At 35.6% G+C, this 18504-nt stretch overlaps 1 protein-coding gene across 1 annotated transcript in view; it reads right to left on the bottom strand.

Moving 5' to 3' along the window:
• The window catches only part of LKRSDH (lysine ketoglutarate reductase/saccharopine dehydrogenase), a 74468-nt gene continuing 55964 nt past the window's right edge, over positions 1 to 18504 (bottom strand). The window contains 3 exon segments of the mRNA XM_076479415.1: positions 1 to 3241; positions 3999 to 4107; positions 5311 to 5381. Coding sequence (XP_076335530.1) covers positions 3126 to 3241; positions 3999 to 4107; positions 5311 to 5381 — 296 coding nt within the window. The 3' untranslated portion in view covers positions 1 to 3125.

Here is an 18504-nt window from a genome sequence, read left to right as displayed (position 1 = left end):
TTTTAGAAAGATATAAAGGACCATTATTTTATTTTGTGGTCAAATGTGAGAAATACATTACATAGAATAATGAATTACAAAGTCAGCCAGCAGTACTAATGTGAGAAAGCTAAATCTCAAACACTAATTTTAGAAAAAGTAAGAGAACTTTCAATTGCTACTACAAAGAAATTTGTATAGTTTCAAAATACACTTTCCATTTACTACATGTTAAGTTTTAAACTGAATATCCTTCAAAGTTTGTTCCTAATATAGGTTATACAAAGAATGGAAAGAACCCTTCTTCAAAAAAAAATTCAAATTTTTGGCACGCAGTAAATGAATAAATAGATATGTTTCATAGAAAAGTTAATGTTTCTTTTCCTGCACAGTCTCGAGTTAATAACATTTGATGTTTGTTTTTGGAAAAAGCCGACATTTTCATTGAACTAAAATATGTATGTGGATAAAATACATTGTATCTGAATTCTTTAAAGAAACTATCATTTTTATTAAAACTTCATGTTGTGTCTTATTTCATCAGTAATTTACCTTCCAAAATGTATATATATTATCATTTATTATTTGATTTTAACTGCAAGATTCTTACTATATAAACAGATGAAGAAAACACGTTTATGTACCAATTTATCAGCACATTTACTACAAAATAAACTGAAAGTAAGGAAAAGATATGAAGTGTACAATCTGAGCAGGGACAAAAAATCTATTATTTACTATTTAAGTTAATTTGTCAGAATGTAATTTTTTCTTTAAATGATTTTCAGTCAAAGAACTGCCAAAAAGTAACAGTTTACTCATGAACTAATACTAATACTTCACTAACAAGTGGTAATTGTTTACTTCAAAAATACTAATGTAATATTCCTGTCCATCTCTGCCATATTTGTTACACACAAACCTGTGAAATTACCTGTAACTAACTTCTTGTTGTTTTCCTTTTTACCTACATTATTGTATCACAAAATAGTTGTATCCAAAGCACCAGAACTGTAAGCTGGCAGTGATAAAACATTAGCAACATAAATTAAGAGAATTACATAACTACATACATGAAGTTTTGGCAACTAAAGTCATGTACTGTCAAACCATTTAAATCATTGGAATAAAACATTTCATGTTCAAAATCACAACATGTTTTGGACTTGTTAAATACTTCCTAGTCCACAAGGAAACCTCTTAACTGCAAGTTTTCCCAACATCACTCACTACACAAGCATTTTTATGATTAATTACAGACCTAATATTTGGATCATTCTTTAAAACAACAACAGTACTGAAATCTTATATCAACCACAAAACAGTAAACACAGGTTTGATATCTTACGACATGTTTTGGGGAAAAAGTAGAGAATTGCTTATGTACAGCCCCATTAGATGGATCAAACATAAATAATATTTATTTGCAGTTTAACTGTGGTATCTGGATTCATGTTATTTTTTTTACTGGACTGTGAAACAATTCATTAGCTTTGGCTCAAAGTATAATAATATAAACAGTCTAAGAAAGTGAAAATAAGAATATAGAATTTATGTACAGATATCAGAAAGGGTTTTTAGTGTTGAGAATACTGTTGAGAAAACAAATACTAAAAACAGGCTTCAATCTGCAAAGTTGAAATGTAACAAATATATCCTGGAGCCCAGGAAATTACAATTTTAAATAGTTTCAAACATCTGAAATACCGTATTATATGCTATTTTCTAATTTATTGTTTTTTCAAGATAACAGCCATCAGTAGGAATCTGTCTTCAAAGAAGTCAGATGTAAATGGTTCAATACATTAGCAAGAGACAATCTACAGTTATGACACCTAGATGTATGTTTGTACATAAACTAAAACAACAGAGTTCCAATCACTCTATGTATAAAAACACTAAATACCTTTTCACTACATCTAGAAACAAAACATTAACAGTTTACTTGAAATTCACAATTGTACTAATACTTAACAAAGTGGCGGTGTTTGAAAACTGAGAAAAACATCTGTAGTTAATTTTATTATACAAAGCAAATATAAGATAAAAATATTAACATAGGTAGCATGCCACTCGTTTATGCACTACTACGCGTTAGCCGTGACACTCGTTTATGCACTACTACGCTTAGCCGTGCCACTCGTCTATGCACTACTACGCGTTAGCCGTGCCACTCGTTTATGCACTACTACGCGTTAGCCGTGCCACTCGTCTATGCACTACTACGCGTTAGCCGTGCCACTCGTCTATGCACTACTACGCGTTAGCCGTGCCACTCGTCTATGCACTACTACGCTAGTCGCTGCGTTAGCTACGTTGCCACTCGTCTATGCACTACTACGCGTTAGCCGTGCCACTCGTCTATGCACTACTACGCGTTAGCCGTGCCACTCGTCTATGCACTACTACGCGTTAGCCGTGACACTCGTTTATGCACTACTACGCGTTAGCCGTGCCACTCGTTTATGTGCTACTACGCATGTTAGCCGTGCCACGTTTCTGCACTACAATGCATTCACCACATTACACATTTCTGCATCACTACGCATTCACCGTGTTACATGTTTCTGCATCACTACACATTCACCGTGTTACATGTTTCTGCATCACTACACATTCACCGTGTTACATGTTTCCGTATTACTATGCATTCACCGTGTTACATGTTTCCGTATTACTATGCATTCACCGTGTTACATGTTTCCGTATTACTATGCATTCACCGTGTTACATGTTTCCGTATTACTATGCATTCACAGTGTTACATGTTTCCGTATTACTATGCATTCACAATGCTATGTGTCTGTATTACATATTCACAGTGTTACACAGTTCCACATTACATGTTCACCATGTCACATAGCTCTACATTACTACATGTTCACCACGTCACATGTTTCTACTTTTCTATGCATCACCATATTACAGGTTTCTACATTACCAAATAAAAAATGTTTCACTTTATTCTGATAAACCTCCACTCAGTTAACTAACCTACATTAACTGTTATTATGAAAGCAACTACAGAACACAAAAGATTAAAGAAAACAATTAAGTTAAAGATGACCAGTTATCAATGGCACAAAAAAGTTCTTTGTCACAGACAAAAGAATGCACAAGAAAAAGTCAGAAGACAAACGTTCTCTTCAGAGTTGCGACACGTATTCTACCCCAGTAATTCCTTCTGCTTTCAGACGTTTCAACATTGGTTGATAGATTTCTTTGGCCATCGGCACCAGCATTCCTCTGGTCTGTATCTCACCTACAGGAAATGTCATTCACATAAATACTGCAGGTTAAAGAATTGTTTTTCTTCTTATCCTTAGTACTGAACTTTGAAATTTAATTTTCAAGCAAGCACAAGATATACAAAAGTTTGTTATAAATTATAATAGGTGATCAGATAGTGGTGAAAACAAACAGTAAAGGAAAAACATGCTGAAAGGATTCCTTTTACTTTACTAGCATTTACATGTTATAATTGGAGACAAGTTAGACAACTGTCTTGCAACAGTAACTGGTCAGAAACTTTCCAATGCCAATAACAAACTGAAACTTTTAGATATCACTTATACAATAAAATGTATTCTATAATGCTACACTTATATAACAAAATGCATATTCTCTATATTACAATTTCAAATGTTTTATCTATCATCTTTTTCTGCATAAACATAGATAATTGAGAATATATTGATTCCTTTCTGTAAAGGTTACCTACATTTGTTTATGATGAAAATTAAAATACGTTACGTGAAAGGTACTAAACTTAAATATGTCATGTGAAAGTAATTTTTTTAGTCTGATCCATCTTTAGCAACTACTCACATTACAGGGTCTCAAACTTTAGTGCTTAATTTAATTCTTCAACCTACATCCTTTCCTAACATCAGGATTACATGAAAAGAGAAACAAACTTACCTTCTATAATCATTTTACCCAAAACAAACGTACCTTCTATAACCATCATACTTGAAAAAACTTACTTTCTATAAACACCTTACCTGAAACAAACTTACCTTCTATAACCATCTTACTAGCTATAGCAGCAGGATAACCAACTGTTTTTGCCATAGCTGAATAGCCGACAGGATCACCATACACTACCATGTCAATGTGCCGTACTTCCTGTTGGAGAAGAATAGAGAATAAACTACAATAACTTAACAAAAAAACCATAATGGCAAAACTACAATATTATGGAAATCTTGAACTATTCATGTTAATTCATTTAAAACTAAAGTTAGGTAATGTTAACATGGAGTATACAGCTAAGAACCCAGATACCTGAAACTTTTCAGATAAATAGATATGCTTGCTGCTTATTTATATCACTTCAATTTAAGTGTATATAATGTGTGTGTGTGTGTGTGTGTGTGTGTGTGTGTGTGTGTGTGTGTGTGTGTGTGTGTGTGTGTGTGTGTGTGTAGAGTCTCAGTCCAAGGTGTCTACGGTGGGCATGTGTGTAGAGTCTCAGTCTAAGGTGTCTACTGTGGGCATGTGTGTAGAGTCTCAGTCCAAGCAAGGTGTCTACTCTGGATGTGTGTAGTGTAGAGTTCAAACAACAGGTGTTTACTAAACATATGTGATACATAAACGTAGTATGTAGTAGAATAAAGACTATTGCAGATATGCCAACTATTTCAAATGACTGAGCATAATGATTGTAGACAGAGCCCTTTCACAGTTTTAGTCCATTTAGATTTGCCAGAAACAAGACAATCCAATGAACGAGGCCTCTTTTTTTCCATCTTGTGAATGATTGCATTGGTGTTTCTATGCTGCTTAAAAACAAGAAATACCCATCTACACGAGCGCTTATTGGCTGACAAGCACTGATGACGTAACTATGGATTCCCCCACGTATCCAGTATGGAGAAGCACCGCACTCAAACTATTGGTAGACGTTGGAGATACCAATATTTTTTTATTAATTCAAGCACAAACATGATTATTGCAAGTAGCCATTTGGACAAAGTCTTTTATTTATTATCAAAATGTATTTGTATCTCACTAGAAATTTTCTTTTCATTCCTTTCAAGCCCTGAGGGAACAATTTATCACTTTATTGTATAGGCCTAGATAATATATAATAATTTGGGAGTTGCAACAAGTCATGATATTTGTCTGTATGAGCATATAGTCGTAATGTATGCACCAAAATCGTAATGATTATGCTCAAATCGTAATGGTTGGCATTTCTGCTATTGTGTTAAACACTAGATTGTGGTTCCACATAACATGTGGTGTATTTGAGTAATATAAACAGTTCAATCATGACACAGGAAGTTTATTAGCAGTTATAGAATGTGTCCAGTCAAACTGACCTACTTACCTTCTTTTATCTGACCACTGGATACCAATGTTGTGTCTCATGATTATCAAATCTCTCTCACTGGAGTCTCCAAGTGACAAAAAAGGAAAATCAGTAAGAGTGAAATATTAATATATACCTTTGAGTGTAAGGTTTAATACACTTTTTCTTTACACAAAAAGGTAACATACAGACTTTATCTCAGTTATTTGGAAAGTAACTGGATTTAGAAATAAATACAACACATCTATCACAGCATCCAGTAAAATGATATACACCATATGCATCACAGCATTCAGTGAAAACCATAAAAATACATTTATAATAGTATCCATTAAGAACTACATACAACACATCTATAACACCATCCAGTAAAACTGATACACTACACGTATATATCATAGTATCCAGGGAAAACAATATAAAACACATTTACAATAGCATCCAGTAAAACCAATATGCAAAACATTTATCACAGCATCCAGTAAAAACTATACACAATACATCTATAACAGCATCCACTAAAACCAATACATAACACGTCTATCACACCAAAAACCAAAATACAGCAAGCAACAAAGCCAGTGAATTACCTGACAGTCATAAACCAAAATACAAGGAACAACAGATCAGTGAAATTTATATGCAAAAACGGCTCGTTTGGGTTGAGAAAATATTTTACATAGAAGAGCGAACAATGTTTCGACCTTCTTCGGTCATCGTCAGGTTCACAAAGAAAGAGGTAACTGACCGGAAGCTGACCACATGTTTGAAAGGGGTTGTGTAACTGTGTGTCGAAATGTAGAGGGCGGTATTAGATGTTAGAATATATAATTTTGTTTATTTTATTATATTAATATAGGTATAAAGGCGTTCCTTTATATTGGTTTATTTTGGGTTAAAGTTGTTTATTTTGTCTAATTTCTGTCTAGGTGTGTGCGTATAATGTTTTCTACAGTTTGTAGACAAAATAAAACAATACTTCATCAACATCAATAAGTTTCCTCCACAAACCGTAGAAAACATTATACGCACACACCTAGACAGAAAGCAAAATCAATCAACTAAAGTAAATACAGCTCACGAATCAAAAAACCACGAAACCATATACTGCTGTATACCATATATTCCTGACATCAGCAAACAAATAACCAACATTTGGCAAAAATTAGTAACAAAATATGACATTCCAGTTAATACCAAATTTATTCAAAAACCAGGCACAAAACTGAGGTCTATACTGTGTAAAAAACTACACTGACAAACACCACACCAACATTATTTATAAAATACAATGTAATAACTGCCACGACTTCTATATTGAGAAACAAGTAGAAAAATGGAAACCAGATTCAAAGAACATAAAAGTCACCTTCACACGTTTTCAACACTTCAAGTCAAATAAACACAACATAACCATAGAAAACACTCAAATACTAAATAAAGAAACAAACATAAACAAATGCAAAATTAAAGAAGCCTTACTTATACAACAACTTAAACCCAAAATAAACCAATATAAAGGAACGCCTTTATACCTATATTAATATAATAAAATAAACAAAATTATATATTCTAACATCTAATACCGCCCTCTACATTTCGACACACAGTTACACAACCCCTTTCAAACATGTGGTCAGCTTCCGGTCAGTTACCTCTTTCTTTGTGAACCTGACGATGACCGAAGAAGGTCAACGTTGTTCGCTCTTCTATGTAAAATATTTTCTCAACCCATACGAGCCGTTTTTGCATATAAATTTCTCAACAAGTGGGTTTCTCGACATCACTGAACAGATCAGTGAATTACCTGACAGTCATAAACCAAAATACAAGGAACAACAGATTAGTGAATTACCTGAATTGTCAAACAAAATTACAGGAAACAACAGATTTAATGAATTACTAGACAGTCATAAACTCTGGTATCTCATAACACAGAAAGAAAACATGATTAATTGCCCACACTAACAGGTGAAATATATTTCCTGAATATGGCTTCTTATTGTTTCTAGTAAGTTTCATGAAGTGATTTCATATTTTGTAAAGTTTTAATTGAGATCCTTTTCCTACAGTTGATAAGTTAATGAACCTTAGAGACTTCATCAACTGTTGTTACAAACAGTCAATGAGAAAACATAAGGCAACACAAACACATCCTAATCATACACTGGGTTTACTGAAATTTAACTTGTAGTGTGTTTGTATGTACGCTATACCAGGAAAAGACAGACACACTCGTGTAATAAAAACAAAAAGACTGAATGAAAGAGTATAAAAATACGATGTTATTAGAACAACAAATCTCTAAAACTGACATACGATATTAAAACTTCATCATAAAAGTAAGATACCGTAATCATATAAATACAAGAATTACAATACATCAGTCCAACACTCATGTAATAAATAAAACTATTTTTAGATTAGAAAATATTTTTCAATAATTTTGAAATAATTTCATAACTATTGTGTCAGCAAATGGTAATTTTTCAAAAATTTTACTAATGAAACATTGTGTAAGGTTTAATTAGTTTTATATTATTTAGAGAAGTAAACTATATTGAATTAACTAATTACTGACAAACTGGCAAACAAGTAAGGTTGTCTTCTAAATCCTTCTGCTAGTCAAGTAAAAACAGTAAATTATATTGGTAATTACTGGCATAAACATTCTACCGCATGAAACTAAAGAAAACTAATATGTCAACCACACTTTACCTAGTTATGACAAGGTTCAATACCATGACTCTACAAGCCAGCGAGGATAAAACATACATGGCAGAAGATCGTGACATGGTCTAATGTCCAATACCAGGACTGTACAAACCAGGTAGGATAAAACATACATGGTAGTGTATTATGACCAGATTTACTGTGTTATACCAGGGCTCTTACAAGCCAGCTAGGATAACAAATACATTGTAGTGGATTGTGACCAGGTCTACTGTCCAATACTAGGGCTTCACGAGCCAGCTATGGTAAAACATACATGGGAAGTGGATTGTGACCAGGTCTACTGTCCAATACCAGGGCTCTACAAACTAGCTGGCATAAAACATACATTATAGTGGATTGTGACCAGGTTTACTGTCCAATACCAGGGCTCTACTAACAAGCTAGGATAAAACATACATGGTAGTGGAATGTGATCAGGGCTCTAGGAGCCAGCTAGAATAAAACATACGTGGTAGTGGATTGTGACCAGATCTATTGTCCAATACCAGGGCTCTACAAGCCAGTTGGAATAAAACACACAGTTAATTATATTTAATAAAAAACAACAAAAATCACCATACAGTTCAATACTATTACTTAACTATGATTAGTAAAACAAAAAATCATACAGTTTAACACTATCAGTTAATTATAATTTGTAAAACAAAAAACAAACATCATACAGTTCAATACTATCAGTTAATTATAATTAGTAAAAAAAATACAGTTTAACACTATTAGTAAAACAAAAAATCATATTACACTTCAACACTATCAGTTAATTATGATTAGTAAAACAAAAACCACTATACAGTTTCACACTAGCAGTTAATTAAGATTAGTTAAACAACAAAACATCACCATACACTTCAACACTATCAGTTAATTATGATTAGTAAAACAAAAAAACACCACTATACAGTTTCACACTATCAGTTAATTAAAATTAAACAACAAAAAATCACCATACACTTTAACACTATCAGTTAATTATGGTTAGTAAAACAAAACAAACCATCATGTGTTTAATACCATAATTTAATTATGATTAGTAAAACAAAAAATCACCATACACTTCAACACTATCAGTTAATTACGGTTAGTAAAACAAAAAACCATTATACAGTTTCACACTATCAGTTAATTAATATTAGTTGAACAACAAAAAATCACCATACACTTCAATACTATCAGTTAATTATGATTAGTTATAAAAAACGAACCTGATTGATTGATTGATTTAGTGTTTTATGGCACAAAGCAGCGAGGCTATCTGCGCCAGACATTCGGTAAAAATGTAAAAAAAAATAAATAAATAAATGTAGTAATAGACATAAATGGAAATGAAGGTAAAACAAAAAAGTATAAAACCAATGTTGACACCTAGTCTACAATGTTAAGATAGAAGGCAGAGTATAAGAAGTTGTAAGGTATTTACTCTAGCAAAAAGGTAATGATCATAACCCGCCAGGAAGACTAACAGGTAAGTTCAAGAACCACCGTCAGTCACCTGAAGTTGGTCTTTCCAGTCCTGGTTCCGGGTTATGTGTCATAGCAACCAGTATCAAAATGTAAAAGAATAAAAGTTTTAAAAGACACTCCGCAAAATCATAATAATGAGTAGGCAAATGTCCAGTAAAAAGATAAAAGTCAAGTAAATGGAGTAAAATTTGTAAAAGTAATTGAAGATAAAAGCAAAACGGCAATTAAAACAGAAAATGGCGTAAAAACCAATGTTGACATCCAGTCAACAAAGTTGTAAAGGACTACCTGTAGCAGAATGGTAATGATCATAACCCGCCAGGAAGACTAACAGGTAAGTATAAAAACCACTGTCAGTCACCTGAAGTTGGTCTTTCCAGTCCTGGTACCAGGTTATGAGTCAATATGGCCAGTACTAAAAAGTAAAGTAGTAAAAGTGTGAAATGATATGCAGCAAAAGTATAATAACAACTCGCCAGGACGACTAACGAGCAGTTAAAACGGATAGTTCAAACAGTAGCGTTAGTCACCTGAAGTTGGTCTTTCCAGTCCTGGTGTCGAGTTATTTAATGTTCTGGCCATTGCCCAATGTCAAATTGAATGAGAGAGATTAAAACTATATAAAAGGAACCACAATTAAAAAGGTGTAATGAATAAATATGCAACACTTAAATGAGATTAAAAGATTAATGGCCATTAAAAATTAAAAACATTATCAAGGTGGACAGAGTCACCATCACCAATAACTCTGTCCAATGTTACAGACTGACCCTGGGAAAAAATATGTTTAAAATATTGCCGTCGTTGAGAATTGTAACGATGGCAAGAAAGTAAAACGTGGCTGATAGTGATTTGAGTGTTACACAAACTACACATTGGTGCATCAGTTCCAGATAAAAGAAAATGATGAGTTAAAAAACTGTGACCAATGCGTAGCCTAGTGAGAACAACTTCCTCCTTCCGAACTTTACGGAAGCTAGATGGCCAAAGTCCAATTTTGGGTTTGATTTGAAAAAGTTTGTTGTCGCGTTGCTCACTCCAAGTGGACTGCCAGCTGGCACGTAGCCGAGCCTTGAAGACAACCCCATAGTCCATGTACGGAATAGGCATAGGAGTGATGGTGCTGAAGCAGACATATTTAGCTGCCATGTCTGCAAGCTCGTTCCCGAATACCAACATGGCCTGATATCCAGAAAAACTGGATTGAAGTAGCTGCTAATGAGAAATGGGTCAGTCGGTTTCGAATATCAGCGAGAATAGGATGTGAGCTAATGTGTAGCGATTCCAAGGCAAGTATAGAACTAAGCGAATCAGTATAAATAGTGCAGTTGGAGTACTGCTCAGCTGCAATATGATCCAGGGCAAGAGATATGGCATACAGTTCAGCAGTGAACACAGAAGCTGTAGAAGGGATTCTGCGCACAACTACTGACCCATAGCAAACCATAGCAGAGCCCACTGAATTACCTGATTTGGAACCATCTGTATAAATGGAAACTGAATGATTGTTTGAAAGATATTCATTGAATAAAAGACGGTACTTCCAATCAGGAGTATCTGCCTTTTAGGTGACTGAAAGAAAGGTCACATTTGGGGCTGTAATAAGCCATGGTGGGATGGGCGACCTGTGGAATCTGCAATGTTATCCAACGACAGACCCAATTCATCCAACTGCCGGATGCAAAGGCCAAACGGAGCAATGACAGATCGTCTGTTCTGAAAAAGTACTGCCCACCGAGGAAGGAAAACACATTTCCAGGTGGGATGCTTTGGTAAGGAATGAAGTTTCGAAGTATATTGTAAAGATAGTTGCAAATGGCGAAGGTGTAGAGAAGGTTCATGAGATTCAATGTATATACTTTGAACTGGAGAGGTACGGGAAAGCCCCAGTGCAGAGTCGAAGTCCTTGGTGATGAATGGGGTCCAGCATCTTTAAGGCCGAGGGTCTGGCAGAGCCATAGACCATTGATGCATAATAGAGTTTCGATCTAATAAGAGCACGATATACCTTTAACATTGAACAGCGATCTGCCCCCCAACTGGTAGAAGAGAGAACACGGAGGATGTTCAGTGCTCTTGTGCATTTGACCCAAAGCTGCTTTAAGTGTGGTATAAAGGTCAGTTTACGATCAAAGATAAGTCCCAAGAACTTGATCTCCGGGACCACTGGCAGCAAAACTTCACCGATATGAAGTTCAGGATCAGGGTGAATACCCCGTCGACGGCAAAAGTGCATGCATACAGTTCTGGAGAGAGAGAAATTAAAGCCGTTCGCCAGAGTCCACTTCCGTACACAATTGAGGGCAGTTTGTAGTTGCTGCTCAATATATCTCATCTTTGACGACTGACATGAGATGTGAAAGTCATCGACATACAGCCCATTCGCAACAGTGAGAGGGAGTTGTTCAGTGATGGCATTTATCTTTATACTGAAGAGTGTAACACTCAATACACAGCCTTGAGGGACTCCAAGTTCCTGTACAAAAGAACAGGAAAGTGTCTAACCCACACAAACTTGGAATCTCCTGTCCATTAAAACATTTTTAATAAACATGGGTAGATGGCCACGTAACCCATATGTATGGAGGTCTCGCAAAACGCCATACCTCCATGTTGTGTCGTAAGCCTTCTCTATGTCAAAGAATATTGATACAAGATGTTGGCAGTTGAGAAAGGCTTCTCTGATAGATGTTTCAAGACAAATTAGGTGGTCTGTGGTGGAGTGCTGTCGACGGAACCCACACTGGGTGGGCGAGAGAAGGTTGTTTGATTCAAGGAACCAAACAAGACGAGCATTAACCATCCTTTCTAATGTCTTACAGATACAGCTCGTCAAAGCAATTGGACGGTAGTTTGAAGGAATCTTGGGATCTTTCCCTGGTTTAGAGAAAGGTAAAATAATAACCTGGCGCCAGGCATCAGGAAAAACATTCTCCTGCCAGATCCGGTTGAAAACAATCAGAAGGACATCAAGAGAAGCAGGAGATAGATGGTGCAGCATGTCATAATGAATATTATCAGGTCCAACAGACGTACTGGCAGACCGATGTAGGGCCATTTTTAGTTCCACCAGGGTAAAGGGACAATTATAGTCAAAGAAACAGTCAGTTCGAAAGGAAAGAGGTGATTGCTCTGCCCGAATCTTGATGGCCAGGAAGGTGGAGGAACAACCAGAAGTGCTAGATACCCGGCAAAAGCTTTCACCTAGAGTGTTAGCGATGTTCCGAACATCAGTCACCTCCTGACCATCGGAGAGTAAGATTGAGAGGGGGACAGAATTGTAGTGCCCATTAACCTTTCGAATCCTGTCCCATATGATCTTGGAACTGGTGGTAGAAGATATGCTGGTTGTGAACTTAATCCAAGATTCCTTCTGGCTTTGACGTCTTACCCACCTAGCATGTGCACGGGCCCGTTGGAAAGCAACCCGATTTGAAAGTGTGGGATATCTACGAAAAGTATCCCAGGCCCGCTTTTGAGCCTTCTGTGCTTAGTGGCAAGCAGGATTCCACCACGGTCGAGGATATTGTGGAAAACATGTCGAGGTTTTAGGAATACACTGAGCAGCTGCATGTGTAATACAGTCAGTTACCACTGCTACACAGTCGTCTATTGATGGCTGATTTACGATGGCAGGATCAAGTTCTGCAAGAGCAGTGAAAGTGGACCAGTCTGCCTGATCCAACTTCCACCAGGGCACGCGGGTAGGGTGGCATCGACCACAGCCAGTCTCTCTCAAAAGGATCGGAATATGATCACTGCCTAGTGGATTACTGTCAACCCTCCATGAAAAATGGGAGAATAATGAAGGGGAGCAAACTGAGAGATCAATAGCAGTAAAGGACTGACTAGGTGCATGAAAGTAAGTGGAAGAACCAGTATTGAAAAGAGAAAGATTGTGATCAGAGAGCATCCGCTCTACAGATTGGCCCCTCCCATCAATAATAGCATTTCCATAGGGGATAATGTCCATTAAATTCCCCTGGGATTAGAAATGGAGATGGAAACTGTTCAACGAGAGCATCAAGATCTGATTGATCATATGTCTCTCCAGGGGACAGGTACAGAGAACAAACAGTGATGGTATGATCCAAGGAAACACGGATGGCTACAGCCGCCAAGGGTGTGTTAAGTGACAAAGACAGGGTGGGCACGTGTTGATCAACCAACAGTGCCACCCCTCCATGTACTCGACCATCACACAACCTGCCATTTCTGTACAGAGAAAACTGCCGAATGGAGACAGTATCAGCAGTTTTGAGAAATGTTTCTTGTAAAGAAAGACAAACAGGATGGTAGGAAGCAATCAGCGTTTTGATATCATCCAGATTAGAACGTAAACCTTGACAGTTCCATTGTATCAAGGTGGCCATTTTTAAGAACGGGTAGGTGAAGTGGCTGGAGAACCCTTCGGTTTACGACCACGTCTTTTTTCTTTACTGTCTTTAGTCGGAGGAGGTCTATCAACCTCCATGGATCCTGCTCTGGGTCGGGTGGGCAGGTTTTTGTTATTGAAAGGGGAATCCAGTGACTGAGGATGCGAACGAATAATTGTTTTGTCTCTTGCGGTGGGAGAAAAAGATGTATCAGAAGAAATGCCTGTATTTGAAACTGAAGGACGTGGATCTTGAGGTTTGTTGGAAGGTACGGGAGGAACAGAGATGGGTGTGGAAGTCGATTCATCAACCTTTTTAACCACGGAGGTCAAAAGGCTTTTCATTTGTTTTGAAAACGATTCTCTTGGAGGCACAGAGAGATCTGTCTGCACTCCCACTGTAGTTGTGGAATGAAGTGCAGCAGCATATGTCCGAGATGGAGTTGTGGACAGCAATTTCCGAGCCTCAGGAAAACTAATGTTATGTGTCGTTTTCAAACGCTGCACCTCTTTTTCCTCCAATCATTTTGGGCAAGAATGAAAGTAAGAGGGGTGAGAACCATTGCAGTTTACGCAATGTGGGTTCATGTCACAGTCATAGGCATCGTGGTTCTTGCCTCCACAACGAGCACATGTCAGGGAACCACGACAAGATGTCTTTGAGTGGCCAAATCTCTGACATTGGAAACATCAAAGAGTGTTTGGTATGTATGGCCGAACCCTGCAAATGAGATAACCTGCCTTGATGGTGGCAGGTGCACGTGGTGAAGTAAATGTTAAAACGAGGGTATTTGTTGGCAGTGTAACTCCATCTTTGCGAGTTGAGATGCGCCTCACTGCAGAAACTCCTTGAGTGGAGAGACCAGCAAGAATCTCTGACTCGGGAACGTTCTTCAAATCCCTTTCAACAATAACTCCTCGTGAAGAATTCAAGGTAGAATGGGGTGTAACCTCAATAGGTATATTCCCAATTGCTTTTGAATTCAAGAGGAGTTCACTGTGTTGGGATGTGGATGTTTCAACCAATATGTCTCCAGATCAAAGCTTCTTTACTGACTTTGGAGAGCCAGCAAGTCCCTCTAGTCCCTTTTGAATAAAAAAAGGGGACATTTGCCCTAAAGGTTTTTCCGAAAGAGAATGTAATATACGAAAATGAGGTACGTGTGTTACTGATGTTGAAGATTGCTGTTCTGAGTATTCAAGACGTGGTCGCTTACCTATTGACTGTTTTTTTACAATTTTATTTAAATTTTTTGGAGGATCCATACGAAAAAGAAAAAGTTTCGGTACCCACTGACCCCACCCACCATGGAGCCCTACAAGGGGACACACTACAAAGTCATGCAAGGATAATGCAGCAACGCCAGGGTTTCATGAGTACTATACCCAAACACCAGCATCAGGCACAATGTCCACAACACCCGTTGAGAACTTCCAACACTGGTACTTGGTTGACTCTAGCCCAAATGGACCAGCCGATTGACCCAAGGGGGGCCACTCAAAGGCCACCTACAGGAATTTGAGGCCAAAGTGGAGTGTTAGGGTTGGACCCCTCAACCACCAGGATCCTCTCCTCCCCTTCACGGGTCCCCACGCACGGCAAACACGTGGGTGGATGTTTAGATCCCAGAGAAGGTAACCAGATAGAACAGAACATTCCCTGGGAGGTCCCCTCACCACGTACAGGAATCCACACAGAGGGGAAAAAAAAACGAACCATCATATGTGTTTAATACCATAATTTAATTATGATTAGTAAAACAAAAAAATCACCGTACACTTCAACACTATCAGTTAATTACGATTAGTAAAACAAAAACCACTATACAGTTTCACACTAGCAGTTAATTAAGTACAGTTAAACAACAAAAAATCACCATACACTTCAACACTATCAGTTAATTATGGTTAGTAAAACAAAACAAACCATCATACGTGTTTAATGCCATAATTTAACTGTGATTAGTTAAACCAAAAACCATTATACAGTTTCACACTATCAGTTAATTAAGATTAGTTAAACAACAAAAAATCACCATACACTTCAACACTATCAGTTAATTATGATTAGTGAAACAAAAAAAACCATTATACAGTTTCACACTATCAGTTAATTAAGATTAGTTAAACAACAAAAAATCACCATATACTTTAACATTATCAGTCAATTATGATTAGTAAAACAAAAAAACCACTATACAGTTTCACACTATCAGTTAATTAATATTAGTTAAACAACAAGAAAAATTACCATACACTTCAACACTATCAGTTAATTATGATTAGTAGAACAAAAACCCATTATACAATTTCACACTATCAGTTAATTAAGTACAGTTAAACAACAAAAAATCACCATACACTTCAACACTATCAGTTAATTATAGTTAGTAAAACAATAAACCATTATACAGTTTCACACAATCAGTTAATTATGATTAGTAATAAAAAAACGAACCATCATATGTGTTTAATACCATAATTTAATTATGATTAGTAAAACAAAAAATCACCATACATTTCAACACTATCAGTTAATTATGATTAGTAAAACAAAACACCATTATACAATTTCACACTATCAGTTAATTAAGATTAGTAAAACAAAACACCATTATACAATTTCACACTATCAGTTAATTAAGATTAGTTAAACAACAAAAAATCACCATACACTTCAACACTATCAGTTAATTATGATTAGTAAAACAAAACAAACCATCATGTGTTTAATACCATAATTTAATTATGATTAGTAAAACAAAAAATCACCATACACTTCAACACTATCAATTAATTGTGATTAAAACAAAAACCACTATACAGCTTCACACTAGCAGTTAATTAAGTACAGTTAAACAACAAAAAATCACCATACACTTGAACACTATCAGTTAATTATGATTAGTAAAACAAAAAACACCACTATACAGTTTCACACTATCAGTTAATTAAGATTAGTAAAACAAAAAATCACCATACATTTCAACACTATCAGTTAATTATGATTAGTAAAACAAAAAATCACCATACATTTCAACACTATCAGTTAATTATGATTATTAAAACAAAAACCACTATACAGTTTCACACTATCAGTTAATTATGATTAGTGAAACAAAAAAACCACTATACAGTTTCACACTATCAGTTAATTAAGATTAGTTAAACAACAAAAAATCACCATACACTTTAACGTTATCAGTTAATTATGATTAGTAAAACTATAAACCATTATACAGTTTCACACTATCAGTTAATTGAGATTAGTTAAAGAACAAAAAATCACTATATACTTTTACATTGTCAGTTAATTATGATTAGTAAAACAAAAAAACACCACTATACAATTTCACACCATCAGTTAATTAAGATTAGTTAAACAACAAAAAATCACCACACACTTTAACACTATCTCTTAATTATGGTTAGTAAAACAAAACAAACCATCATACGTGTTTAATACCATAATTTATTTATGATTAGTAAAACAAAAAAACCATTATACAGTTTCACACTATCAGTTAATTAAGATTAGTTAAACAAAAATGAAACACAATACAGTATAACACTATCAGTATATTATGATTAGAAACAAATCTTTCATGTTTCAATTAACAAGAAGTGGACACACACTACAACATTACAGTATAAACATCAACTCATTTCACACATCTGGGAGCCATTGCCATGTGAGCTAATCACTTATTATATTCATGAGTTATAATTTATATTGAGTTATTTCTACATCAGTTAGTAATTGATTCTATTGATGAGTTATCTTCACAGCTAATAAATGAGTCTAATCTCATAATGTTGAACTTCAGAAGAAAGAGTAATTTTCTGTTTAATGTTTTACAAAAACAAGTTTAAATTTCATATATATATTTACACAATTTTTATCCATTCTTTTTAGGTTACAACACCTAGTTTTGATAAGTGAACTTTAAATAAACAACTCTGACCAGTTAACTTACAGTGCACAACAACTAGTTCTGACAGGTTAATTTGCAGTGCACAACAAGTTCTGACAGGTTAACTTACAGTTAACATCCCAAACACATAATCAAATTTTACTACATAGTTACAAATAATGGTGAAAGAAGGCTCTCAGTGGAATTGGTTCTTCGAGCTCATTTAAAACCCAATGCACAAACTGTTCTTTCTACACATCCAGCAAAATAAGATTTGTATTAGTACATGCTTCAATACTGAAAATTGTGTTATCTGATAATAAGATACACACACATTGTTGGCTAGTGGATATTTAATAATGTCAGACATTAGGCCAATATACATTTACTAAAAATGTCAGTAATGATTCACAATCAATATTGTTTTAATCTGACAGACATCAGTGTTAGATAAAACCAGAGTAACAGGAAGCACATGAACGTCATGTGTAACTCAAGCAGTGTTATGTTTTATTTCTCCTCCTATCATGATAAAGAAAGTAAAAGATACGTGCAATGACGACGTTCTGGGTCAGGCAACAATGCAACATGTTGAGATAGAAGACAACTTACTATAACAAAGGACCGTTGACAGGTAATTTGTCAATGTGTCTAAAGGAGTTCCAGCCTTGACAAGAAGCTTATCTTTTAGAAGGCCTAACCTAGGCCACAAACAAAACATA

Source organism: Tachypleus tridentatus, chromosome 13, assembly GCF_004210375.1.
Source record: "Tachypleus tridentatus isolate NWPU-2018 chromosome 13, ASM421037v1, whole genome shotgun sequence".
NCBI classification, from domain to species: domain Eukaryota; kingdom Metazoa; phylum Arthropoda; class Merostomata; order Xiphosura; family Limulidae; genus Tachypleus; species Tachypleus tridentatus.
This window is presented reverse-complemented; position numbering and strand designations above follow the sequence as displayed.